At 34.0% G+C, this 27,498-nt stretch overlaps 2 protein-coding genes across 5 annotated transcripts in view; one reads left to right on the top strand and one right to left on the bottom strand.

Moving 5' to 3' along the window:
• Positions 1–11,022: 11,022 nt before the first annotated feature.
• On the top strand, positions 11,023–24,471 carry LOC116510158 (beta-1,4-galactosyltransferase 3-like). Of its 2 annotated transcripts, none has more exons than XM_032219599.1 (7): positions 11,023–11,140; positions 12,712–13,187; positions 14,729–14,964; positions 16,783–16,973; positions 17,872–17,994; positions 21,074–21,178; positions 22,673–24,471. In XM_032219599.1, exons 2-7 carry the CDS (start codon positions 12,941–12,943, stop codon positions 22,839–22,841), a joined length of 1,071 nt encoding a protein of 356 aa, XP_032075490.1. In that variant the 5' UTR covers positions 11,023–11,140; positions 12,712–12,940; the 3' UTR covers positions 22,842–24,471. The 2 variants fall into 2 exon arrangements, with proteins under 2 accessions (XP_032075490.1, XP_032075492.1); XM_032219601.1 differs by lacking the exon at positions 11,023–11,140 and adding an exon at positions 11,167–11,293.
• The window catches only part of B4GALT4 (beta-1,4-galactosyltransferase 4), a 41,339-nt gene continuing 37,684 nt past the window's right edge, over positions 23,844–27,498 (bottom strand). For 2 of the 3 annotated variants that reach the window (XM_032219602.1, XM_032219603.1), the window contains exons 6-7: positions 25,030–25,134; positions 23,844–24,784 (exon numbers count right to left, since the gene is read on the bottom strand). In XM_032219602.1, coding sequence (XP_032075493.1) covers positions 24,643–24,784; positions 25,030–25,134 — 247 coding nt within the window. In that variant the 3' untranslated portion in view covers positions 23,844–24,642. Of the gene's footprint in view, positions 24,785–25,029; positions 25,135–27,498 lie in introns of those variants that run through there. The other variant, XM_032219604.1, reaches the window with a different exon arrangement.

Raw genomic sequence — 27,498 nt, 5'->3', positions numbered from 1 at the left:
TATCCACCAGTGATAAAATAATCATGAGCTATTTGGGCTAATAGTTCCGATTTTTATCCCCTTACTTTGGAAGGAGGGGTTTGGGTTTGCCTAAAGAACAAAGATGTAGAAAGGCAGAGGGAAGGCAATGTGAAGGGAGTCAGGTGGGAATACCAGGAAGATTCATGGAAATCTTCCACTGAGCCACAGAAAAAAAGGAGCAGAACTTGAAAACAGAGCTTCCAAACTTGCATCTGGTTAAACATATCTCAAATTCCCCGAGTTCAATCCTGTCTTGCCTTTCTTTTGTGCCTGTTGAATGATTAACTGCAAAATGAAAAATAATTGTATGGCTGAAGACAACAGTTTTTTCACTTTTATTACAATAAGGGAGCAAATGGAATTGGTGCATTGAGCAGAAAGGTACTGGAATTCTAACCTATGTGAAGTATGACTACAGCAGCCACTGAAGAACTATTTAGAAAAGTGTTTGTAAAATTTCCTGAGAAATGTGATTTGAAAGAATTGAACTGTGTAAAAAGTACTGTACAGAAACGCTCTGAGATATGCCATAGAGCCATTGTTCTGATCCTTGAATTTCATGAATTGTTAAAACACTGTATTGTCAGAAAAAAACATAACACAAAAAAACCACAATACCAATCAATACCAAAATAGGAAAGAGTGATACCAAGCCACTTTAATGCTTATTTATGTTAGCTATTGATAAATATAGAATGAAAATATCACATGAAGATAACTGGTGTCCCGTATCTGTTTTTATTACTACAACCCCTTGCCCCATTTGGCTTCAATAAAGGAAATATGTTGGTATTTCTCATTTCCAATAGTTCCAAGAACAACTTATCACAAATAGTTTGTTGGAATACTGGAAACGTACTGATTCGATAATCATAAGACTTTTTACCTTAATTTTAATCATCATTTATATTTTATTGCATACATATAGACAGACACACACAGAGAGATGTATAGATATAGAAAGATATATCTATAATTTCTTACTTTGTAAATAAAAGGTAAATTCAAAACCCAAACCAATCTTTTTCTTTTAAGTTTCCTACTTCTTGCTGTGCTATTTTTAAATTCCAACCGTTAACATTTTCCCAAACATCTAAGAATTGTATCCTAGCCAATAAATATCTATTGGAAATTGAGAGTAAAACACTTCTACTTTCAGTGATTAAAGAATGATGAAACTAATTATCATCATTTGCACAGGAAAAAATAGGTAGCCCGGAGAAAACAAAAACTAATAATATTAAGAAGAAAAACTATAACAGAAGAAGATAATATCAATGGTAATAGCACCTTGGGTGCAATCCCAAAACATCTGGATCACAACTTGAACCTCATCAGCATTGTAAAATCACCACCAGTCATTTATAAAAGGCACATTACTTGGAATAGCTACATCAAAATACAATATTTATTTATTACTTATTAATATTATTGTTTAGTGGAATTAGATATATACATGACTCTGGGAGATAACAATATAAATAATGATTAAAAACATGTAAACAAATAAAAACCCACACCAGAGTCCCCAGGTTAAGGCACAGAGCCAAGTGAAGCAGAAAAACACTCCGGCAATGAGGAGGGGTTAATAGGGATTCTACCCTTCAGAAATAGTTGCCAGAACATTCTGATGATAGGACAATGTCTGAACATTCTGGTGATAGGCCATGTGAATAAGCTCTCAATTTCTTCTGGGGTAATGTTTATGTCATTGTTTTACCTCTGTAAAAACTATGACCTTCCCCAACTTTAGCTGTCTAAATGTTGACTTCATTAAAGTTTGATGAGTCATACATTCCAAAACTTGGTATGTAGACCGTCATGTTTAAAAAAAAATCTTCCATTTCTCATAATGCAGCATCAACTATTCCTCTTGGGCTATTAGCACAGAGCATAATACACAAATGGTGAACATAATAAAAAAATGTACCCTGTTTACAAAAACTCTTATTTATGACAGATAGAAAGAAATCTGGGAGGAATCAGATGGAAGGCAGTCTCTTCTATGCAGTGAAACCTGAATCTATTGAATTTTGAACTGGAACTGATTAATATTATTTAACCCAGTAACTCAGATACCTGCTTCTTTGTTACAAGAAAGGATATTCTCTTCACAGCATTATCCATTTCAAAATGATGCTTCCTTATGTCATTTGCAATCCTCGCCCTTGTCACTAAATAATTCCTGCTATATTTTTCCAAGTCTGAGAATTCTTGCTGTTAAGTGGCTGATTTACATGAAAAATATGTTTGTTTGTTTGTTTGTTTGTTTGTTTGTGTGTGCTTGATAGAAAAAGTGTTGAGATGGGAATTTGCAAAGAAAAATAATAGGAAAGGAAATACTCTGTTTCCATTTATATGTGTGTCAAATTATGTGTTTTTGTGTGTGTGCACACGCGCACATGCACATGAAGATGTGTTCACTGAGGGAGTCTGTATATATTCACACAGATACGCATATATACATACACAAATATATGGGACAGTGTATTTTGCAAATGCAACTAATTGTGGTTTATTAATTAAGTTGAGGTTAAACAAACTAGGTTGATGTGTAGGCCACACAGCATGTGTGTATGTCAAAAGTCATACTTTTATGACGTAGACTTGTAGTTGTCTTATCTTTTAATTTGGAAACTGGGATTTTGCACAAGCAAATGATTTGGGGTTGGAGAAGGCTCAGCCTACTTAGCCCATGAATTCTCTGCTCTGAACAAGAAACAATAGATTCTTTATAGTTTTTCCTCCCAGTTTACAAAAGAATCTTTTAGATTGTATCCTAGTTTATTTTTTCAGAGCTATGCTGGTTTGTAAAAAAGTGCAGGTTGAAGAGAGGCTCCTTTGAATACAGGTATCATAGAAAGTAGAAATTTGTTACCCAAGTTTGTTAGAGATTATTAGCATTTACTCCTAAAATGCTTGCCTTTATTTTTCTCCCTCGTACACTATAATCCTGTCTCCCCAGAGATGGCCATGCTGAAACACTTGTAAGGGAAAATGCCAATGAGATAAAAATAAGTTTCCAGTGTTATAAAATATTTTTTTAAACCACCCGATCTGTCTGAAGAAAGAATGTACACAAATATAAAAAAATAAATGCCATATTGCAACATGGCTATGCAATCTTCTTGTTTTCACTTCATGAAAATATGTGTATTCATAAAAGAGGGAGAAGAATCAAATTCCAATCATGCATATATTTGTGGATTCAAAGACTCTTCATGAATAACAAATTCATTTCTTTCTCTGCGAAACTTATTCGCAAAATATGAGAAATAAAAATGTGTTGAAGTGACAGCAGTTTTATACCCTAGATGTTCAAATAAATCTTTGAAGCCAGAAAATGCAATAGGAAAGACATTCTGGCAAACTCATTCTCACATAATCACAAAAGCGAAGTCTGTTTAGAGAACCATTTCAATGAGATTATTTGTTTGAATCATCACAACTACCACAACAAAGGAAGTTGCTCGAAACAAGAAAGCATCCTTCCTCTAAATTAAAACTCTCTCAGTGCTTGGATACCACGTTGCCAAAATATATTATCTAACAAAAATAATTTGGTGTTTAGAGAAGGAACAAAAGGAGATCATGTAAGAGACATATTCATTTTATAAAAATAAACTAGACAATCTGTGACCCGTTTCGGAAATATTTCCTTACCATTTTTTCAATGCATTTAAAATGGCAGAGCTTCTAATATAATGCTTTTACTGGAAGATATTAAGAAATGTTTCTACTTACATTGAATTGAATAGCACATAGATCCTTCCTTCCTTCCTTCCCTCCCTCACCCCACACCTCTCATTCATTCTTTCAGGGATATTCTTTTATCAGTTTCCTCAATACCTTCAACAATGACAGATCTTCTAATATACTGCCTTCACTGGAAATATTGGGATACATTCAGAGATGTATCTGTTGAATTCTATAGTACACTCAAAATCTGCAAATATTTTTTTATATTTGATATAACAATAGAATAGCACTTAGACCTATATACAGCCTCATAGTGCTTTTACAGCCCTCTTTCAGCAGCTTACAGAGTCAGCATATTGCCCCCAACAATCTGGCTCCTCATTTTACCCACCTCAGAAGGATAGAAGGTTGAGTCAACCTTGAGCCGGTGAGATTCAAACTGCCGAACTTCAGCTAACAGTCAGCTGAAGTAGCCTGCAGTACGGCACTCCAACCACTGCACCACCTTGGCTCAGTTATTAGGTCACAAATTGCTTTCTGAAAATATTTTTGTCCTATATTTTTTTTAATAAAATCTGCCAAATTTCAATTCTATGGCAGACATGGGTCCTAGATTTTGGTCCTTACATTCTGTAAGTTAGCCCATTTGAGGTACCTTGATTTTAAAAGTTTGCCCTACATTGCATCATTTTGCTTAGTTAAAAGTTATAGGAATCAAAGTTTTAATAGTATGTCCTGCTTGATGTCCTTCACATTCTCCCATTTCTGAAAATCACCTCCTTCAGATAAGATAAGAAATCATTGCCAGCCACATCTTGTATTTTTCCTGCATGGCTTCCGATATTTCTTATTGCGTCTACCATTTTTTCAACATGCTGAGTTTCTGCTGCAATATGCATTATAGAACATGTGTTTCAATATATGCAGCTCTGGATCTTCATTGGTTAAGAATTTAGCTTGCACAAATAGATTACAATATTGTGGTCTTGGCTTGGACAATTCATCAGTAGACAGTGCAAATGAAGCAGATTTGAAGAGTCCTAGTGGTGCCGTGGTAAGAATGCAGCACTGCAGGCTACTTCAGCTGACTGCTGACTGACTGCAATTCAGCAATTTGAGTCTCACCGTCTCAGGGTTGATTCAGCCTTCCATCATTCAGAGGGCAGTAAGATGAGGGCCCAGATTGTTGGGGGGCAATATAGAGACTTGGTAAACCATTTAGAGAGGGGTGTAAAGCACTGTGAAGCGGTATATGTCTATTGCTATTTCATCCCATGACCACTGCAGCAGTCCAGCCCAGGAGTGATATTGACTTACCTTCCCTACCAGTTCGCAAATGTGAGCAAGCCAGTGTATGCACATGCACGCCACCTTCCACGCATGCGCTTTGCCAAAAAAAGGACCTAAATGGGATGCCGTAGAACCGGGGCAGGCCACCAGCAATTTCCGCTACCGGTTCAGGCAAATTGGTCAGAACTGGTAGAATGCTACCTCCAGTCCAACCCCAGCAGTAGCATGAATCAGTTAAAACTTTCCCAAATTTCATTTCTTTAAATTCCGTGGGTCCTTGGATTTTGGATGTTAGATCCATTCTACAAGTTAGAACATTTGAGATACCTTAGTTAAAAATTGTTTCCTTATGATGTACCATTTCACCCATTTAAAGGTCATGACAGAGACAGTTTAAGTAGTATATAGGCTATAGTGATGATAATATCATTTGGGGAGCTATTATTCACAAGATGAAAGACAGCAATTACATAAGAAAAGCATATTGCCATGTTAACTGCATTATAAATATTTATATATACAGTAAACTACAAGCTCATGATGAAAAGCAAATCCCTTGAAAACAAGAAAGCAACATCTTTCTGATTCTTTTTCACTTCAGTAATGACTGAGATCTTGTAGACATATTCACTTAAAAGACAGAGAAGTTGAAATCTGCAACAAAATACTGCAGAACAACCTGAGTTTCTAACATTCTTGTGAAGCTGAATTGCATATTCTGCTTATTTCCCATACTTTACACATTTGTGTTGTATTGTCAGTATATTTATTTACTCATTGATCAGTTACCTTTATAATTATTCCACTGTCAATACAACATGTATCAATATGCATGTACATAAGATACAAAATAATAATATTTAATCACATTTATTTAGGCTAAATAATGAATTATACGTTAAAACCTAAGGTTGTTAGTACTACTCCTTCTCTGTTTCTCGCTCCTTTAGCTAGCCACAATAGATAAACAGGGGTCAGTGACAGGCAGCTATAAAGCTTGCTTAGGAAGGGCTCCTTTTACCAGAAGGTAATGCTCACTGCAGAAGATGGAGAATATCACCATATGCCTGTTCTGCATGCACAGATGTTTTCCAGGTCTCAATATGTTGCAGAATTGCTAAGCCCCCAGGCTGAAGCATAATAGCGAAATATTAGCTGCATCAGATGCTGGATCAGGGACCAGCATTAATAAATGCTTTAAAAATCTGTTTTCTTCCCCCTTCCAATCCCTTATTGGGTATTGTTTGTGCACTCTGTTTTTTTGTCTCAAACTATTCATTGAATATGAATAGGTTTTGAGTAATTGTTTTTTTTTAATTGCTTACATATCTGTAAAGCACCCAATTAAGTGGCAAGAGTGTTCTTATTATAAATTATTTTTTCCAGTTCTTGGCATCACATTTTTAGGAAGGGTTGAGACATACTGGAACAGATTGCAAGGAGGACAATGATCAGAAGATTAGAACTAGAAAAACTCAATTATATGAAGATTGATGGAAAAAATAAGAAATATATAGCTAGAAGAAAAAACTGAAGAGGAATATCATATGTCAAATGTCAGCTATGTCAAATACTTGAATGTATGTGACACAGAAGAATACAAGACTTTCTCTACATTCTCCCAGGGAGCAGAATATAGAATAATAATTTAAATTACCTCCACTAGACCGATACAATCGCATAGATTAGGCCTCCTCCGAATTCCATCATCTAGCCAGTGTAGACTGGCAACTACCCGGAGGAGAGCCTTCTCGGTGGCTGCTCCGACCCTCTGGAACGAACTCCCCGTGGAGATTCGGACCCTCACCACCCTCCAGTCCTTCCGCGCCGCCCTAAAGATCTGGCTGTCCCGGCTGGCCTGGGGTTAAGACTCTAACCCCACTCGAATTGTGTGGCTGTTGTGTTTTTTATTAATATGTTGTATTGTCTGTATGTTGGAAACTGTTTGTCCTCCCCCCCCTTTTTTTTTTAATTGTGAGCCGCCCTGAGTCCCCCCAGGGAAAAGGGCGGCATACAAATAAAGGGAAAATGAAAAAAATGAAAATGAAAAATGAAATTATGGAAAGAGAGATATAATTTGAAAAACTTTCCTATCAATGACTACAGAAGAACCATTAATCATTGATGATCTCCCTGTCATTGGAAATGTTCAACATAAGGTTAGTCAGGCATCTGTCAGGGATACTTGTATTCCTGCCAGGAGTTTGGACCTGATGACCTAAATCCATGATGGAAACCATCTATCAGCCTTCATTCAATTCGATCAAAGAGAATTCTCTTTCAGAACCTCTTTCAACAGAACTTCAGGCACATTCTCATAAATTGGAAGATGAGGGTCTTCTACTTAGCTGCAATGCCTCTAATGATGATATGTTTAAAGTTTGTATCATAATGTTTCCTTTGGTCTCCCGGGCTTCTTAATTAAATCGCAGTGAAAGATATAGTGTGTGAACTCCTCCACTGGTCTTTCTTAGCCTGAGAGGTTTGGGCAGCTAGCAAAGCCTCAGAAAGATGTGTAATGAAAGCAAAGCTAGTAGGTGCATACTTTACTACTTGCAAGTATAAAGTAAGTTCAAAGAACTTACCACTAGAACAAAAATTTTAAATTCGCCAGTCAGTCCCCTGAAAATAAAGTAGAAAAACAGAGTTCTTTTTTTGCAGAGTAAGTAGAAACAGTTTGGGAATATATTTCAGTCCAGCATTTCTGTCTCCATTTGCAATTAACATTGACAACCAAGTGTACAGAGCTGATGTATACTTGATTAAATAGGTAAGGTATTTTTATTATTGCTTCTTTCACCTAACTCCACTTTGATTTAAAGGAAAAACATATTTGAAGGCTATATTCAGGGGACAGAAGCTGTCACTTTCCTCAGATATTTACAGTACTTTGCACAAACTTAATTTCAAGCTCTGTTGAAGATTGTATTTAGTTCTATTTCTTTACAAAAATGCATCACTTTAGTTTCTAAAGCAGATGCATAAAAATGAGAAAGATAGATTTTTGGCTAGGAAAATAGTTTCTTGCTCGGTGCATAAAATTTGGAATAATATTTTTTATTTTCCGCCTCTTCCTCCTCTAAACCCCACAGTAGATGTGCGGAATAGCTACTATATCCTTCACATGCTTCAGTGAAAACATTTCATTTTTTAAAAAAACCTTTTAATTCAAAAAGACTGAAATTCATGCATGGATAATTATTTGCTTACACCCAGAGCCATGAATTTACAATGGACAGCTTACCAATCAATCAAATAAATAAATAATTCTTTTATAAGTAGGATCTGGGAGGATGCAAAAGATTAAAAATTTCCTGTTAAATAATCCAATTAACGTTGACTCTTCTTCTTTTCCTAGTAGGGGTTGGCAACTTCCCATGCAGTTTTTCTTTTGATATTCATGTCCTGAACAAAATTACATTTTGGCCAAACCATGCATGTAAATTTTTTAGCCAAAGTATAATATACCGTACACTGTCATCCAGTAATGCATGTCTCAAGAATCTTTCCTTGTATAATTAATTGAAATGGTTGATATTCCTCACTAACAATTTCAATTTCCTTTTTTAATTATTAATTCACAATTAATAATTATTATTCACAATTTCCCCATATTTGCCTATCCTTTAGAGAAACATCTCATTTTGAATGCATTTGAACAATTTCAAATATTTCTATTCTCCTGATCACCCTATGGGTCATTATCCCTTTCTTAATTGGAAATCTTGTCAAGAAAATTGCAGAGATTTGTCTAGACATTCACCTGGAGTTAACACTAAAACACCAAATACACATACACACTCACACACAAATAAAAATAAATAAGTTCACTCTGGGAATGGAACAACAGCTAAAGGTTGGTGGATAGGAGTATGGGATTTTCAGTTCTCCATCCACAGTGGACAACTGTGGATTAAAATTAAATGTAAACATTTAACATCTAGAATTGTACTTTGCGTAAAAATTAATTATAGGGATTTATTTGGTTTCTATTTTCCCTTTGACAAAAATGTTCTGGGTTTGACAAGCACTCATAAAATAAAGATAATTCAGTCATACTAGCAGCGCAGCTGCCAATCAGTGTTTTTTAAAGAGAGAAGACAATGACAACGCCTCATGCAATGCTATCACAATATCGTACAGTAGTGCAATTAGGGCTGCAGTAGCTAGGGTGCAAAATCAAAATTACCATAAGATGGTGACAAAAGTATACAGAACACTCTAAATCTTTAGTGCCATCTAGTGAACATCCAATTTTTGCAGCCCTGGTGAAATTACTGGTAGTTCATGGAGAAAATCCATCAGGTGAAAAATGACCTGATGGCACATAATCAATGTATCAATTATAATTGAATCTTTAAAATAATCAGATAAATTATCATTTTTCATTAAAGGCAGAAAAACAAGCCAGTTAAAATATAATAACAAGAGTTATTTCAGATTTTCCACTTATGGATCCAATTTAGATCATTGATTTTACATGAACAAAAATAAACAAAACTGTATTGATGTAGAATGTAGTGAGAACCAAGTGGAAGTAGAAAGAATCAAATTGAGAAATCAATCCTCTGTTGTCACAAGCCTTGAGTCTTAAAAAGCCCCATAATAATTGTTATTTATAGTTGTATATTCCCCGATAGTGAAAAAATATTTTGAGGATTGTATTCTTTGTAAAAATTTTGACATACAGAATAACAGTTGTAAGGGAGGTTGGAACTGTCAGGAAATTTTGCCTTAGTTCTAGATTGGATCACTCCTTGATTAGTTTCAATCCATTGCTTCTTGTCCTGCCTGCAGGTGCTTTTTTCTGTGACAGCCTTTCAAATTTTGGAAGACTACTACCATGTCACTTCTAGTAATTATCTTCGTTAGACTAGACATACCCAATTCCTGCAACTATTCATCATATATTTTAGCCTCCGACACCCTAACCATCTTTGTTGTTCTTCTCTGCCCTCTTTTTCAACATCTTTTTTTTTTAGTCATGGTGATCAAGAACTGGATGCAGTATTAAAAAGTATGATCTTACTAAAGCAATAGAAAGTGTACTAATACTTCATATGACCTTAATACTGTCCCGCTGTTGGCGCACATAGGACTTCATTGGCTTTTTCTGGCAACTGCAGCACACCGCTGGCTCATATTTAAGTGGTTGTCCAATAGGACTCCTAGATCCCTTTCATAGGACTAGACCCATTCACATTTCCCATCCCCTATACAATAGAATGGAATGGAATGGAATAGAATTCTTTATTGACCAAGTGTGATTGGACACACAAGGAATTTGTCTTTGGTACATATGCTCTCAGTGTACATAAGGAGAATAAAATACATTCATCAAGAATAAAGTTACAGGACTTAGTGATAGTCAAGGTTACAAATAAGCTATCAAATCGTACTAGGAAACAAATAAAAATATAAATTGAAAGAAACAAGCAACATGGTTATAGTCAGAAGTGGGGAGAGATAGATACTAGGAAAGAAGAAAAGAATAGTAATACAGTTTTAGTAAATTATTGACAGTGTTGTGGGAATCAGTTGTTAAGCAGAGTGATGACATTTGGGGAAAAAACTCTCAATCCCATAAACTTTAAAACTGCTTATTCTATAGCGAGTGAAGTTCAGTGGGACTGGCTTTTAAAAAAGCACATTTTGACTTTACATTTACTTTAAGTACAGTAAGCCATAACTTGGTTGGTTTGGTTTTACTTCGCGGGAGATGCGAACCATGACAACTTGAAAACATAGGGTGCTATTCATATAAGGAACGAAAAGAGCACGTGTATGTCATTTAAAAAGAAATCTAAAGAAAAGCCAAAGTTTGTATCACCGCTTTGCGTCACGCACTTCTTAATGCAAACCTCCCCCGAAAGCCGCTTATGCAAAGCCCTCTCTTCCAGTCTCTGATTCCCAGCATGCCCTGCTTTAACTCGGGAAAGGCCTAGATGTTGCGTTGCATCTTGGTACATGTAGTCCTAGACACTCCTTCATTTAAAAATAATAATAAGAAAAGGGGGCGTGGCCCCACGGCGGCTGCTTCTAGGAAGTTCCTCGTGCGCGTTTCGAAGGCGGGCTGGTGAGGTGGTTTTGCTTCACCGCTTCGAAGTGCTTCGCCGGTGCGGCTTCTGAGGTGGGTCTGTCCGGGGTCGAGGAAGGAGAAGTTGAGGTTTAAGGGGCGGTACTTCGGATCGGAAGAAGATTAATTCGAACGGCGATGGCGTGAGGGAAAGTGGTGGAATTGTTAGCGTAATTCACCAGGCAGGCGAAAACAGCACCGCAGAAAGTAGTTATTTATTTTTTTATTTTTATTTTTTTACCTCAGGCCCAATTACGCAGGCAAGCGTTGAAAAAGTTAAGGCACAGACTCTCCCTCCAAAAATTCTTGGGAGAAGGACCTTTCTGTTAAATTGACAGCTGCTTTGGACCAGCAGGAGAATCGTAACGAAGTTTATTGTTTTGCTTTGCGATGAGGGCGTCTTGTTAAAACGTTTTTTTTTTTGCCTTCCTCAGCATTGATAGAAAAATTTTCATAAATGTTTGTTGTCCTCTTTCTCTCACATGGTGGCTTTTCCCTGACGAATAATTATTTTTTTTGCTGGAATAAAGTTTCCTCTCAGAACTTCAGTTTCCTCACCATATGTGCCTTTAACATTAGCCAAGCTTGCCAGTTTACTATATTACAGATTATTTTCTCTTAGTTATACATTTAGCACAGCCTAAAATTAAATGTTCACGCATTTCCCCTGCCTCACAAATAATAAAACTGAAACTGGAATAAGTTATGAAGAAAGGATTTCTGTTAGGAAAACGGATATAAACACAAATGTTCCCCTAATAGTAAAATCTGTATATCTTTTTTTTAGTACATCCCTTTTTTAGTTATATTGAAGAAAATTTTATGGGGATCAGATATAGCAGTGAATATGCCAGGCTTATTAATAGGAAGTTAGTCTCTGACTGCTGTTTCAAATTAATATTTTGTCAACTTTAGAATGGTCTAAATTAGACCATTTAGAATTAACTCTCTGGAAAAAAGAAGACTAGTAGCCAGCAGCAGATTCCAATACTACATTCAACTTTTTTATCCTTAGGGAAGAAACATGCATTTTCAGATGCATGAGGAAGATAAAGCAAAGAGCACTAAACTAGATTTAAGTCTATCTTCATAATTTATATCAACAAATTAACATTTGAACCTGAAGGAAAAACCACAAGATTTGGAGATGTATGTTTGAGTTAATATAATTACAACAGCATGTCCAAAAAGTCCTGAAGAAATATTCTTGAGTAGCAAAAACAGAATGCAAGTATATAAATGAGACTGAATGTAGAACTATATTTCCTAACCAATCTACTCAAAAAATGAGTTGATTTTAAATCAGGAAGGGAGGTTTATCGTGTTGGTAGATTAAAAGGAGAGAAGAAAAATGTTTTTTAAAAGACACTTCACAATATTAAAAAAAACTTGAGCAATGTCTCAGAATTGTATAATTGTAATTGAATATTAAGAGTTATAGGAATTCCTATATTTGAGCATCAATACTAGGCACGCATAACTATTTTGATATATAATTGGTATATAACGTATAACCTATTTGGTATATAATTGTTATATAAATCCAATATATAATTGGAAGGGTTGTTTGTATTTAAGCTCTATATTATTAGTTAATTTTTACTGCTTTTCCCTTATAATTGCAGATTGGATAATGGAAGAATTGATTCACCAAAGATGGTTAAAATATAAAGCATTTGATCTAGAACGTCCTGTGAGTTTAAAGAAATCATGCTGAGAATCTAGAATACTTCCGAAAAATGACAATTTCCATACTCAGTTACCTCAAAGAGTCATTTACTGAAACTTTAGCTACAGTACCTGCAAAGTTAAAACACTGGAAAGTTCTGAAGAACTAAAGAAGTAATTTTTTTTATGAAGAAAATGAATTTTTCTCGAGCAGAAAATTCTTGCTTTCTGCTTCTCTTGGTAATCTTTCAAATTATATTCGTCTTGATACTTTACCGAGGCAGCAGTTCAGTTTTATTTCAGGGTCATTTAGAAATACATAAGTCATTGGACTACTCAAAATCAGAGGATGTCTATATAAATCTTAGTTTATTTACTCCTGCTCCTCAAAAGACCACTATGCAGACTTGTACATCACAGTCAAATATACTTGGTATGTATGAAATACGCACAATACAGGTTATTTTTTTTTTGTCTAATAAGCTGATCTGTGTCAGTATGATTTGACTAGCATTTGAAAGCTATACATGGTTATTTTTGTTCTTCTGTGACAACTCTTGTCTATCAATGGTGATTAGAAGTGCACCATGTTACACAAGATCCCAAAACTTACTAGACAATAATTGGTATGGATTTCCCCTATTCATTTTCTGGAGGTCTCTCTGTTGCGAACATGGCTGCTACTACTACTATATGCATTAATAGCTGCTGTTGCTGTTTGCTAAAAGGTAGGTCAAAATAATACAGAGTAGTTTTGTAAAATGACCACAAATTTATTTCACTATTTTCATTCCAATCTGCTCCTGATCCTGTTTACAGACATCCCAAAATAGTAATAAGATTAAAATATAATGTAGTAAAATGGTAATCAAAGTTGCTTTCTTTTCCCATCTCTGGCAAAACAGTAAGTACAAGTCTTTTTATTGTGGTACAAATTATTTTTGTACTCAATTATACATTGTTTTACTTGCACTAATGCATTAGGAATAGATTTAGATGAATATTTCTGTAAACCTTTTTTAAAAATCTCAGTAGTTGTGTCCATAGTGTTTATAGTCTGGCATTTTGTTTAAATACAAAGCATAGATAACAGTATGGTAAAGTAAGGTAGAAAGGCAAGGGAACCATAATACAATATATCCTCTACTCTATTTCAAAAAGCTTGCTCAACTCATTTTGATCAGCAATCAAAATGTGCCAGCAAACTGTTGTTTGATGAATTTTACTCCTGTTATAAAACCATTAGTTTTGCACTAAAATTATATATTGCAATGCCATTATGAATTTTCAATCCAAATATAAGGCATGTAATATCTGACTTGATCTGAATGGTTTAATTGGAAATTGTATTCTTTGCAATTTATATGCATTATGTGATTTTACTTACCATGGAAAAATATGTATACCTAGATTAAATATGATAGAACTAAAAATTCAAATACTTTTGCAAGAAGGGTGTTTATTAACTTTTTAATGAGTATTTGTACAGATTTTCATACTGAAAAAAATCAATGGGACATGATTTAGTGTTTAAAATAATAGCGGTTTTCATTTCTTTTTTTTCACCTTTTCCAATATGACTATAAGTTAGGCTTCAGAAAACCTTTCCTTTTATATTAACTGCTTTTGGCATAATGTTCTAACATAAACAAATTTGCATAATTGACCCAAAGAAGAAAAATTGAGGCTTTGAAAATGACTTTCTTGACTAGCTCATACGTAAAGAAATTTTAAGAAATTTTAAGTGCTATGCTGAAGGATAGTTGAGATCTGAAGTTCATATGGGTTCATATGCTGTAAAGCTAAAACATTATTTAATGAAATACTCAAGCATAGCCAGTATTTTCCATGAGAGTACATTTAGAAATACTTCTAGAGAAAAAATGATAAAAATCATCTTTTTTCAGACATGCTGAATTTTCTAAGTTTTTCATAATTTTCTTTTTCTCCTTTGTCAATCCATATTTTATGCAGTGGGACTCTTAACCATCACCTTTGATACACTACATAGTGAAAGAACAATTATCCACAAAAATCCATATGTCCAATTGGGTGGCTGTTACAGCCCACCTCATTGTCTAGCCCATTACAAAACTGCTATAATTGTACCATGCAGGAACTGTGAAAAGAAGTTGCACCAATTTCTCTATTACCTTCATCCCTTTCTCCAACGCCAACAGCTTAGCTATTGTATCTACTTGATTCATCAGGTAAGCCAAACTATCAAGAAAGCACAGAGCACAGATGGTATCTGATTATACCGGGAATAGTTACATATAGTTCTATTGACTGTATTAGCAGGTCTGGATAGGCCTTCAAAGTCTGAGTCAATATGATTTGGAAACTGGACAAATCCATGATCCCTTAGGTCATCATTTCAGAGCTATTTCCGTACCATATTCCTTAAGCCTTCAATGGTAGCTGGGCATGTCTTGAAAATTTCTTAAAAATTCAGGGTAATATTCAAAGAAACATCTGCCTTGAAAGTAACCTATATTGAATATATAGTACAGTCTAACTTTAGGAGCTGACCATAGGAAACGTTTTGTGACATTTTGTATTATGTCAAAATATTTTTTATGATAATATTTTATAAAATTTTCCAAATTTTAATTTTATGTGATTCATGGTTCCTGGATTTTTGATGCATTCTGTAAGGTAGCCCATTTAATGTACCCATTTGGTTGAAACAGTTTTGCTTATGGTGTATCTTTTCAGTTAAAGGTTATAGACACTGGTTTTAGTAGTATATAGATTCTGAGAAGCCATACATGGGAGAAGGCTGCTTTAAAGTCCTCATAAAACTGCATAGAAACTGCTCCATACATTATAAAGAAAGATGAAATCTCAACAGTGATAACACTTTTCAAAATATGCATGGTTCATATTCCAATAAATCAAGCAGTTTCTATGTCAGTCTGGGAGAAACTATGATTACAGTCTTATCCAAATCATTGTATTGATGTTCCTTTGAAAAATGTTCCATTTATATTTCCTGTTAATATGAATAGAGTACTGAAGAACAAAGCTCATTTGAAAATTGTTAGTTTTACTATTTAATTTTAGGGCATTTGGGGGAGTATCTAATTGAAAATCAAACATGTATTTTAGAGATATTAAATGAAACATGATGATTCTGTATATTACAGTGGACTCTCATGCAATTTTCATGCATAGCTTTAGTGCAATACGAGATGCGAGAACCAAATGGACCCTATTCTTCTGTTATTTAAAAGAGTCACAAAGACCTGGCTTTTTATCAATGATTTCAGTGATGGACTCAATTGTGCTTTATTTTTAATGGGGTTTTTTTTGTAATTTCTGATTCTGATTGTTGGAGCCTCCCAGAGTTATTGAAAGTCAGGCAGCATACAAACTTAATACATTCTTTTTATTATAGTTCATTGCATAGTTAGATGTTTAGACTAAATTTGGCAATTTATCCACCTATCAAGTCCTCCCCAAAACTGGGACACACACACACACACACATACACACACACACGTCATGATGATACTAAGAATCTTGTCTGAGTGTTGAATGTTTTTTCTCCTGTTTCAAATTATGTCCTTTGCTGTTTTTGTGAACATGCATTACGTATTTTCCTTCCTATTCTATTTTATCTGCTCGTTGTTCAGCCCCTTTATCTTGCATTTGAGTGCTTCTAGTAAATGGTGTTGAAGCTCATTAAGCTTATGCACCTTGTTGAAATCTAATCAAAAAAATTGCTACTCCTGATTTTTATTTTTTGCTATCTTAGACTACTTTGTCTCGCCTCCCTAGTTCTTTTCCCAGTATTCAGATTGTATGTTAATCACAGATAAAACATTACTTTTATTTTTTATGAATATAGGACTAACAAGTTATCCAATTTTCACAATCACTGATCATCCAATACCAACACAACTCATCCAATCACACCAGAAGCTTTTTGCAAAATGAGTACAATACAGTTATTATGAAGAGGCATTGCTGTCAGATTTCAATGTTGTTATGTTGCTTGATTGAGTGGCATGTTTTCTTTCCAGGCTGGAACTGGTCCATTTAACAGAGCAAAGCTCCTTAATGTTGGCATCCATGAGGCCATGAAAGAGAATGATTGGGACTGTCTGCTTCTACATAATATGGATCTTATTCCAGAAAATGACTATAATCTTTATGTCTGTGATAAATATTATCCCAAACACTTATCCACTGCTATTGACAAGTTATATTACCGGTAATGTCTAAGAATATGACAGTAAATATCTTATGAAATAAAATAATCTGAACAAATGTGGTTTATTGAATATATTTACTAATTCATTATTTGAATAATTTATAATGAATAAACATTTAGATTTATATGCATTTCACTTTTTAAAAATTAATTCCAGACGCTTTTCATGTTTTGTCCAGGAGATGTGTTTTCATTTGGATTGAATTTATATATTTTTTGAATAACATTTTAAACATTTAGGAATAATACTTAAGTGTGGCAGCGCATAAGTATCTTATTTTTAAAAAATTACTGGGTGAACTTACTTTATTTGACTATCAATGATTTTCAGAAATCATAGTCACTTTATAATTTGCAATATGGGTAAATTCAGATGCTGAAATATTTTCCTAGTTGTGTTTTAAACTCTAATATTAAATATAATTATTTAGACATCAACCCTATATATCTAAAAGGATTTATATTTATTTCAGAATTATATATAGAATTTGCTTTTAAGTTTATTGAAGACTTGAAGTTTCTATAATAATTATTTCACAATTTAATTATTGCATAACTGCCTTTTCTCTAGGTCATAGGTCTCTTCTGTTATATTACCTTAACTACAACAGCTTGTAAAATATATCTGCCTTGACCTAAAGTCACCTGTTAAGAATTTAAAATTTGTCTTTCTGGTCCCTGTCCAGAATTTTAACTGTTAAAGCACATTGATTTCCCTATGTTCATTCCTAGGTTAGTACCACAAAAAGCATCAACAATAGAATTCTAATTAATGCAATATATTGTACAGTGAAAGGGCTGGAGTAAAGAAAAAGTACCCACATGCATTTGCTTGTATGATGAATCCGTGTGTATTTACTTATAAAATCACATGCATTAAGTTTATTTTTCTGTGCAGCCTGCCATATTCGTCTGTTTTTGGTGGTGTTACTGCTTTGACCCCAGACCACTACATGAAGATAAATGGGTTTCCAAACACATACTGGGAGCATCTTGATGAAGACGACGACATTGCAGAAAGGTATTTATTTACTGAAATGTTAAAGTATGTTCAAGCATTAAAGTTTTAAGCAAGATACATATTGTGGGTATTAAAGAAGCAACAAAGACATCCTTTTTTCATCAGCTATTGTTAGTGAATATTATATATGTAGAAAGTATTCTCCAATCAAATAATGCCATTTAATACCTATCCCTAAAATTGTTTGAAGAAAAATGAAACTAAGGCCATCGTACAACATATTATAAACATCATTTTTAAAGGTTGAAATGATATGAATATCATCACATATTGTCTTGCTTATCTTAGCATTTCAAGTTCTCTTGAAACTGCTTAGAGGGCTCAAAAGCACTGTGAAGTGGTATATAAGTCTAAGTGCTATTGCTATCTTCCTACTTCTGTATCAGTCAGCTATAGTAAATAGCTGTTCAATTGGAATCGTGTCAAAATTAATTCTAGTTTACTAGTAAATTACTAGAATATTTTTAACAGCTTTTGCCTATTTTTCCAAAACACTCATTTCTATTCCAAAACTTGGGTATCTCTTCATTTTTTAATCAACCAATTTGCCATGCTGATATTTCATTGGTAAGCTTATCCATGTGTACATTATATGTTTTTTTTTAAATTAGCTTCGGTACCAAAACCTAAGACTATTGTGATTTTATCACAGTCCATATGCTAAATTAAAAGGTACTGTGCTGCTTTACTTCTATAGGCTCCTAATACAATAACCTGTCTTAGTGATGGAAGCTCTTAACTAAAATTCTTAAGTCTAATTTAAGATCCAATCTGATGATTTTGTTAGCATCAATAAATCTGGAATTATTAAGACTGGCTACTGTCCAATATACAAAATGTTTAACTTTATTGTTGTTTTTACTTTATTACTGTAATAAATACTTAAGTCCTTGGACCATTTTAAATCATGCAAATGCTGGAACTTCTTTGCTGTGTGTGATTTTATAGTCACATACCTGAAATTAAAACATTCTTCCCATGCATTTTAATATTTTAGGATAAGCATAATTTCAAAAAGTGCTTCTCAAAAGAAAGTAAACACTATATTTTATCATTTGTCCATGCCTTTCAAAAGAAACTGCAATTCTAGCACAATTCTATCAAGCATATTCTGACATTCCTGCTGCATACCAGCTGCTGCCAAATTATACCTGTCAGTTGTAATAGTTTCATTATTAGCAATCAGTTTGGAACATTGTTAGATTATAGAAAATCTAATATACATCCACTCAGTATTTAATCTATTTCTCACAATATATCAAATTATTTTTCCTTCAGCTACTTCAAAAGTTGTAATTTAGATTGTCATCTAACAGAATTAAAATATGGGTAGGTTAATAAATTAAGTAACTTAAGAGAAGGCCACTGAAAGTTTACTGCATTTTATTTCAGATGACTGCTTTATACCATTTTTCAAAGTAATAAAAACTACAATATCCTCAAAAGCTTTTGAAGAAGATTCAAAATGGCTACCCTTAGCAAGTGCATTATAACCAAGAAATAATATTTTCACTATGATCAGTACCAGACATGCTTAAATATTTTAGTATAACATTTTATTATAAAAAATATAGAGTGAAACAATGGAATAATCTCAAAATTCAAATATCAGGATATAGGAAACCTAACAAAATTACTGATTGCATCTCTTATAGCAATTACAATACCATACATACATAAGACAAAGCTTTGGGCTGCCATCAATAATCTTTGTGGTACCAACATAGGGCCCAAAGTCAACGTTAGAAATACAGCCTATACTAGAGGTTAAGTCTTAAAAATATTTTTTTTAAAAAAAACATATTTAAGTTAAGGCAGAAACATAGCAAGTACTAAGGAACAGTTTGAGGAACACATACATGTTATTAGTTTCCAAGGGTGTCTTTTTTTCCTGCTAAAACACATAACTGAGTATTTTTCCTGTCATACATTGAATGACTTTTTACTCCAAGAACTGCATTTTGAGTTCCGTTCATGGGACGTCTATATTTTTTTAATTGCAGTTCTTTGCACCCTTTTCCTTCATCTAAACAGGGGGAGTCAAGCTTGAAAACAAATTGTACAACATCACAGAAAGTAAGAATTCATACATACTGGAATTCAGTCCAAGTATTGGTGATAAACTCTTGCATTGTAAGACCATTTTCCCCTCATCTTTAATAAACATTGTACCAACTATATGAGAAATCGGATGTTACAAGTTTTTCACCCATTATGTGTAACTCCATTTTCAACTGATCTTTGTCTTCAAAACATTACTTTTCATATTCATATTCTTTTTTACAACCTAACATTTACTTCATATAATTTGGTTTTTTGGCTTATGGCATCATCTGTAAACAAAAGCATTATCTATGCTTCCATCTCCACCACTGTAAATGTTCTATATAGATTTTTCCATAAATGCATTAAATAACCAAAATGTCATTGTATTTAGTTTCTAACTTTCTGCTCACATTTATATTGATACATACTTTTCTTGCATCATTCACTCATTTTGCAACCAAACTTCAATTCTGTACTTATAAAAAACCACCCATAATTCAATCTGTTCATTTTATTTCTAAAATAACATACAACAAGCTTTCTTTCTTTCTTTCATATGAATATAAGTGACTTGCTGAAGAGCCAAGATTCTCATCTGCGTATTTTCTTCCTGGTGTTGCACTTCTCATACTACTCTGCCAACCACCTTATCAGACTACACTTAAGAACTAGTCTTAGTTTTGCTGTTGCAATATTTCCCTTAGAGAAAATTAACAGCATGCTTTCAATTGTCCATATATACTCATACAGACAATATCACCCAACCCACCCACATGAAACCCAGTTGTGGGGGGGTGGGTGTCTCAAAAGACTAACAAAATGTGGTCAGCACTTCTTTAGTCTTCTTCTCAAAAGACTTTTTTAAAAAAGTGGTCGGCACTGTAAGGAATATTTAAAGCTATTAATTTATTTTACCCAGAAAAGGGAGAAGCATTATTTACTGTCTAAAAAGTAGTTGCCATAACTTTTTCAATTGTACATTTGCCTGTTTTCTTATTAAGGAAGTAATTTTCCTACCATGTTTTTCAAAAAGGATCCATATAGCAGGAATGAAAATAATTCAGGTTCCTCTTCATGTTGGACGTTACAAAATGATGGGTTATGAACAAACACCTAGCCCTTTGCTGAATCTAAAAAGGTGATCGTATTTATTTATTTTTCTTTTCCACTCAAATTCAATCATAATTTTCCCTCCCTTATGTGAAGTATTGTTCATGCATAACACTGCAGATCAAATTCCTATCATATATCAATTTAAATTGAAGTCAAACTATCTTATGCATTTGATCCAGAATGCAGTGGCAGAAGTGCTGTGGTTAGTTGTGAGTAACCAGAGCAGTTCCTGCAGCATTGATGTAATAGATAAATGTAGATACTGTATCAATGCTACTCTGGTTGCCAATAAATTTATCAGTACGGTTTAAGAGACTAATCACTACAGGAAGTCTTTTCTTTGTGACAATTGGGACCAGCAACTCCATTGCCAAGTTATTTTTTCAGCACTGTCGTAACTGAATAGCTTGCCTTCTCACACAACAGTCACTGTTGGCCTTTCTGAAGTAGAAATATGGTTCTTCCAGAGGACCTTTGGTGATTAATTAAGGTGATTAATTTTAATGTTACATTCAATAATTGTTAACTTATTGTTGACATTTTCATAAAATTTAAAATCTAATTAAAGTAGCAATATAATTTATTTGTATGTAAGTTCTGTAGGCTACCTAGGCTCCTTTTAAAAAATGATTTTTAAAAAAAGGAATGTTTGTAGTCATTGGCAGGGCTAAATATTTTAACTAAATATTAGCCAACCAGAGCAAATACATTTAGGTATAGTACCTGTAATATATATTCTGGGAGTGTGAATTGAGGCTTTATTGGAACTGACAAACAGAAGTGCAGTGTGGTTAGTAATTGTATCATCTACCTAGAAACTCCACTCCATCTTGTATATGATAAATTGCTTATTATGGAAGTGAGGGAGATATATCTATAAATCCTATCTACATATTTCAAAAAATGGTTTCCAATATTCAAAAGTAAACATTCTCTTAAAGGCAAAAGCAACAGAACACCAATCACATGGGTTGAAAATAAACATTTGTTACATCTAGTTAGTTAGAATAAGAGAAGGCTGGCTCTATCCCTGGCTCTATCCCTCCTTTTCCCACTTCTCCCATTGTCTGGGGTTTTGCATGATAAATTAGAACATGAAGTGCAATCCCAATTCAAGTTGCATCAATGAAATCTCAGTCAGGACAAATGTTTTTCACCAAAATCAGGTTCTCTGGCTATAATTCACTTTTTTTTAATTAGCCCAAATGACTATATATGATTGGGATCTCACCTAGATTACTTTCCTAAACTCTGACTATATATTTGCATAATATTTGCTCCATTCATGAAGAACCTCTGATATACAGTATATCCTTAATAATATTAATTTTTCCTCTTACAAAGGTTCTTCCTAACAATATGTTAGAAACAAATTTCCATTTGCCTATGCTTATTTTGTAATACGAGAAACAATTTCCTTTTCCCTTTCTAAAAAGTTAGTAATGAAACATTGTTTGATTTGCATTTCTATATGTAAAATATTCCTAGTTTATCTAAAGTGGAATCTTCCTTTCCCTAGGCCTGCTAAATTGCATACTTCCCAAACATGGAAAGATGATGGAACAAATTCCCTTGTCTTCAAACTCTTAGAAAAGAAGAAAAAACATCTTTATACACACATTGTGGTAGATATTGGAGCCACACCAGCATTACCACCTCCAAGTCAAAGAAAAAGGAATAACACTTGACTTTGGCATCATCTGAAGCTTTCAAATCCTAGAGCTTTTTACAAGCTAAAGTCACCAGGAATGCAAGAAGGGGAAAGAGAACATTGTTTTTGCATGCATTTGACCAATTAAGCAGGAGCCAAATACACTATAAAGAAACCATATCTGAGGTAGATTGGTTTTGCTTCATTGACATTAGCAACATAGAAATTATCCTATCTTGTTCTGCAGTAAACTGTCAGAAGCTAGAAGCTATAGTTCTGCTATAGGAATTGTCAAGTACCAGCAACAAATTGGTCTATGAATAATTGCAAAATGTCTACTGAATCCTGTGCTCTTTTCTAATTTGCACAATGCTTCTGCATAGCAAATATTTTAAAAAAAGTTATGTTAATGTTACTTGTTACCAATTTTTCAGGAAATATATGAATTTGGAATTGACTTGTGGGTCTCTTTTTGAAAGGTTTTTCATTAGAAAATTCAGTTTTCTATACCCATATTTTAAGAATTTAATACTTTAAGAAAGTATTTTTTTAATTATATGTTAATTAGGTGTTATTTTAAAAATATCTTAGTGAATTTCAAGAAACAATTTAAAAGTATTAATAAACATGTAAGTATTTGAATGAACTGATTATGTGCTTTTTTAAAACACATTTCATTGGGGTCTCGTTATTTTTAAAAGTTTGATATATTTGTGTAGACTGAAACTGATTAGACAGAGAAGTTGTTTATTTATCATATTAAAAATATGGAATTAATGGAAATGGAGATTTACCTTGTATTATATCTCATATATATAGCTCACTGAATCATCATAGCAGCCCTCCTATAGAAAGGCAGAATAGGAAATCTATAAATATTTACTGTAAGCAAGATTGCTGTTTGTTCAAAGCACCAATGTTGAATCTATTTCCCTCTGTCCGTTTGTAAATCAGCTGAGAAAATAAGGATTGTTTGCCTTTCAAATTTATGTGGTTTGCTAGTAGCCACCTTGACAATATAAAAATAATTTGACTTTGGTAGCTGGAACACAATTTATTTTTATGCTCATTTTTAAAAAAAATATAATGTTTTGCATTTAACCATAGAACCATTTCTATGTTTAGTACTAATATTTTATATTCATTAGTTGCATTAATTGTCTTCCAGCTTTCCCCTCCATCCTGAAGAAATATCACTGCATTTTAAGACCATTCTGCACTCTAACCTTGCAAAGGTGTATGCTATCATTTTAATGTCAATTTATCTACTTATGTACTCTATGCAAATATGTTTGGCTGTTATCCTTTGAAAAATGGAAAACACAGAGTAATCAATTTCTTTTAGTAGTAAATTTTCACATTCTTAAACTGACAGATATTCGGATAAATATGAAAACTGAAGATCAACAGGTTAAATTTTATTCAAAATTTTATTTTTTCCTTGTTTAAGAAAAAGAAATTATGTACCACCCCATTTAGAATATGATGAACAGTTCTTCAACTGAAAAAATGACATTTTAAAAAGTTGGACTGAAAAAAAAATCTTGTTTCATTGAAAAATTAACAGTTGAATTGTTCTTATATCTCTTCATTTCAAAAAAATGTTCTATAGAATTCTTTATAAAGGATTACTTTTATCCAAAGAAAGTCTTTAATTTCAACGTTGTCTTATAGCTCAAAAGAGAGTAACTAACAAATCTAACAGTTTTAAAAACTTTCCATGTGTAAAGAACTTGTTGAGTGTCCACCAACAGAAAATGAAATATTTCACTGCTGTAGCTCAAGTCATTACTTTGTTTTGGTCCATTTGAATAAAATTTATTAGCTATAAGAAATGGTTATGAAAACTTAGTTTGCCTTCCAAAATCCACTGTAATATTTGTATATAAAAGATTGTATTCTTTTGAAAGCAGTTTATAGGAGCATGAATTTAGCCCATCGGTCTTCCATACTCGAGACACCTGACGCAAGAGATTCATTCTGAAGAGATTTTAATGGAGGTAGGAGAGAAAGAAAAAACAGGTCACATATTAAGTCATATGTTAAAATACACATCTTGAGGCTGTATAATAAATTATTTTGTTTTCAATCCATCCATTCTCAGATATCCAAATCTCCCAAACATACTGTATCTATCAGGAACACAATCCACAGCCTAATTTTTCCTGTCACTAATTATATTCTTCAGTAGAATTTGCTTCATAGATACAGTTTTCTTAACTCACCTTTGGCCATTTGCCTCATTGCCTTGGTCTCTAGTATGAAAGATCATAGTATACTTGGCTATACTGGGGGAAGGTCGGATTATCTTCATTTTCTGCATTTCAACCCTGAAAACAAAAATGTGACAATTTGTGAGTAGTGACTGTGAAGTGCAAGTATTATGGTAGATTAGAGAATATGATGGAGAGCTTCCTGGCCATTTTGCTTGCTGATAATGACTAGGAAAGCACACATGAAAGCAACCATGAACATGAACTCATCATTCCAGTCCTGAAAAGAGAACCTCTAGAATACAGGCTCTTTCTCAAATTGACATTTTCCGAAGTAAAATCTTAAATCTAACTAATGCTATATGAATGAGAATGCAGCAAGCACAGAATGAGCACAACATAAACTGCCACTGAAAAGTGGAAATAGCACAATTTTAGCAATAGCAATAGCAGTTAGACATATACCGCTTCATAGGGCTTTCAGCCCTCTCTAAGCGGTTTACAGAGTCAGCATATTGCCCCCAACTACAATCCGGGTCCTCATTTCACCCACCTCGGAAGGATGGAAGGCTGAGTCAACCCTGAGCCGGTGAGATTTGAACAGCCGAACTGCTGAACAGCCGAACTGCTGAACTGCAGTCAACTGAAGTAGCCTGCAGTGCTGCATTTAACCACTGCGCCACCTCGGCTCTTTCATGAAACCCACTTCCTCGTCTCCAAAAGTCCTATGTTGAAGGTAGAAAAAACCTATCGCCCTTTTTGCTTTAGGGAAGGACAATCTTAGTATAAGCTGCAATTGCATGTTAAGACTAATACTACATGTTTAATTTGAAAGAGGTGTATCACGGGTGGGTTCCTGCTGGCATTACTACCGGGTCGGCGTGCAAAGTACGTCTTCTGAGTCAAATGCCAAATTTGCACAGCTGAATTATATACAACAAATTCATGCTGATGAAGAGGTAGATAAGATCAAAGTTTTGTTTCTCAGGGCACCCCAACCAATGTTCAATGAAGCCGAATTATGGGAAATTTGTGACACAAATAATTTGTAATCTGTGGAATACATTGCTAGGGAGCAGAGAGTTTTAACATTAAAATGATAGAGGGTAAGGCTATTGATCACAACTACTAATCAGGTTTTTTGTACCAATCATCGGGATATATAAGGATAATGCAACTATTTATATACTTACTGGTCAACTTGGAAATAAATTCCTGAACTAGATGAGTTTTTGATCTATTTCAGAACTGCCTTTCCTAATCTTAATTCTCCAATTGCCGCTGCTTCTAAAGTGAAATAGCTTGAGTGGGGTGTGAAATAGAGAAAACTGCCTCTTAATTTGTTCCTGCACTTCTCTCTGTGGCTGATTTTCTGTTTTTCAGGATTCCAGATGAGTTTTTATTCTTAACAAAATGAAAGAAGAGGCCTGCAAAGAATGGAAAACAGAGCAGGGGAAATTGTTCACGTACATGTTACTTTTCTCCCTTTTAAATTTGCCTTTGAAACCGCTTTTCCCTAGAAGTAGCAACCATGTGTAATATATGTAATACTGCCAATAGTGAGCAGAATAATTCATATTACATTGTGGTCTGATGGACTAGGTACTGGGCTAGAACATAGGAAACTCAGGTTCAAGTCCATTTTTAACCATGATAGCCAAGCCCTGTACTACCTCTCAGTCCATTTCACTCTGCAAAGCTGTTGTAAGAACTGAAGGCAGTAATGCTATGTATGCCACCTTCAGGTCCTAGAAGAAAAGCAACATAGATCTCATATATAAATAATTAATCAATGAAATTGTTCCTGCACATTTAATCAATGAAGTTGTTCCTGCACATTTTTCTAACTTGACCAATAAGTCCTGAAATCAACCATCGTTACCTGCCTAAAGCAATGGGGGGGGGGGGACCAAAAATTGAACCAATCATAAGTGAAGGTCTATGTTGAAGCCTACACTATGACCATAAGAGATGGTGAAAAGTCTGTAATTGGGGCTCAGTTGCAGAGGTCCTTGAAAGAAGCAAATGAATATATCATCATATATTACTGCATTGATTGCTGTTATGGAGGACCTGAATAGGGTCTTTGTGACCCTATTAGGCTTCACAGGGGCTTTTGATATCATTAACCATAGAATTCATCATATAACATCTACAAGAGTTGAGGATTATAGCCTCTGTTTTATAGTTCTTTTCTTCCCTTGTAATTGTTTAATTACAATGGCAGAAAGCCAGTGTGGTATAGTGGTTAAAGTGCTGGCCTAGAAACGAGGTGATGGCTTACAGTTCTAATCCCACTCTAGGCATGAAAACTGGCTTGGTGACTTTGGGCCAATCACTTTCTCTCTGCCCAACTTACTTTGCATGTTGCTGTTATGGGGAAAACAGGAGGAAGGAAGATTATGTATGTTTGTGATTTGCTTAACACTACCTTGTTTAGCAACAAAAATCTTGATCCCAATTTTGGTCTTAAGTCATGGA

Source organism: Thamnophis elegans, chromosome 6 (assembly GCF_009769535.1).
Source record: "Thamnophis elegans isolate rThaEle1 chromosome 6, rThaEle1.pri, whole genome shotgun sequence".
Taxonomy (NCBI): domain Eukaryota; kingdom Metazoa; phylum Chordata; class Lepidosauria; order Squamata; family Colubridae; genus Thamnophis; species Thamnophis elegans.
The sequence above is the reverse complement of the archived record's forward strand: the minus strand, read 5'-3'. Positions and strand labels throughout refer to the sequence as shown.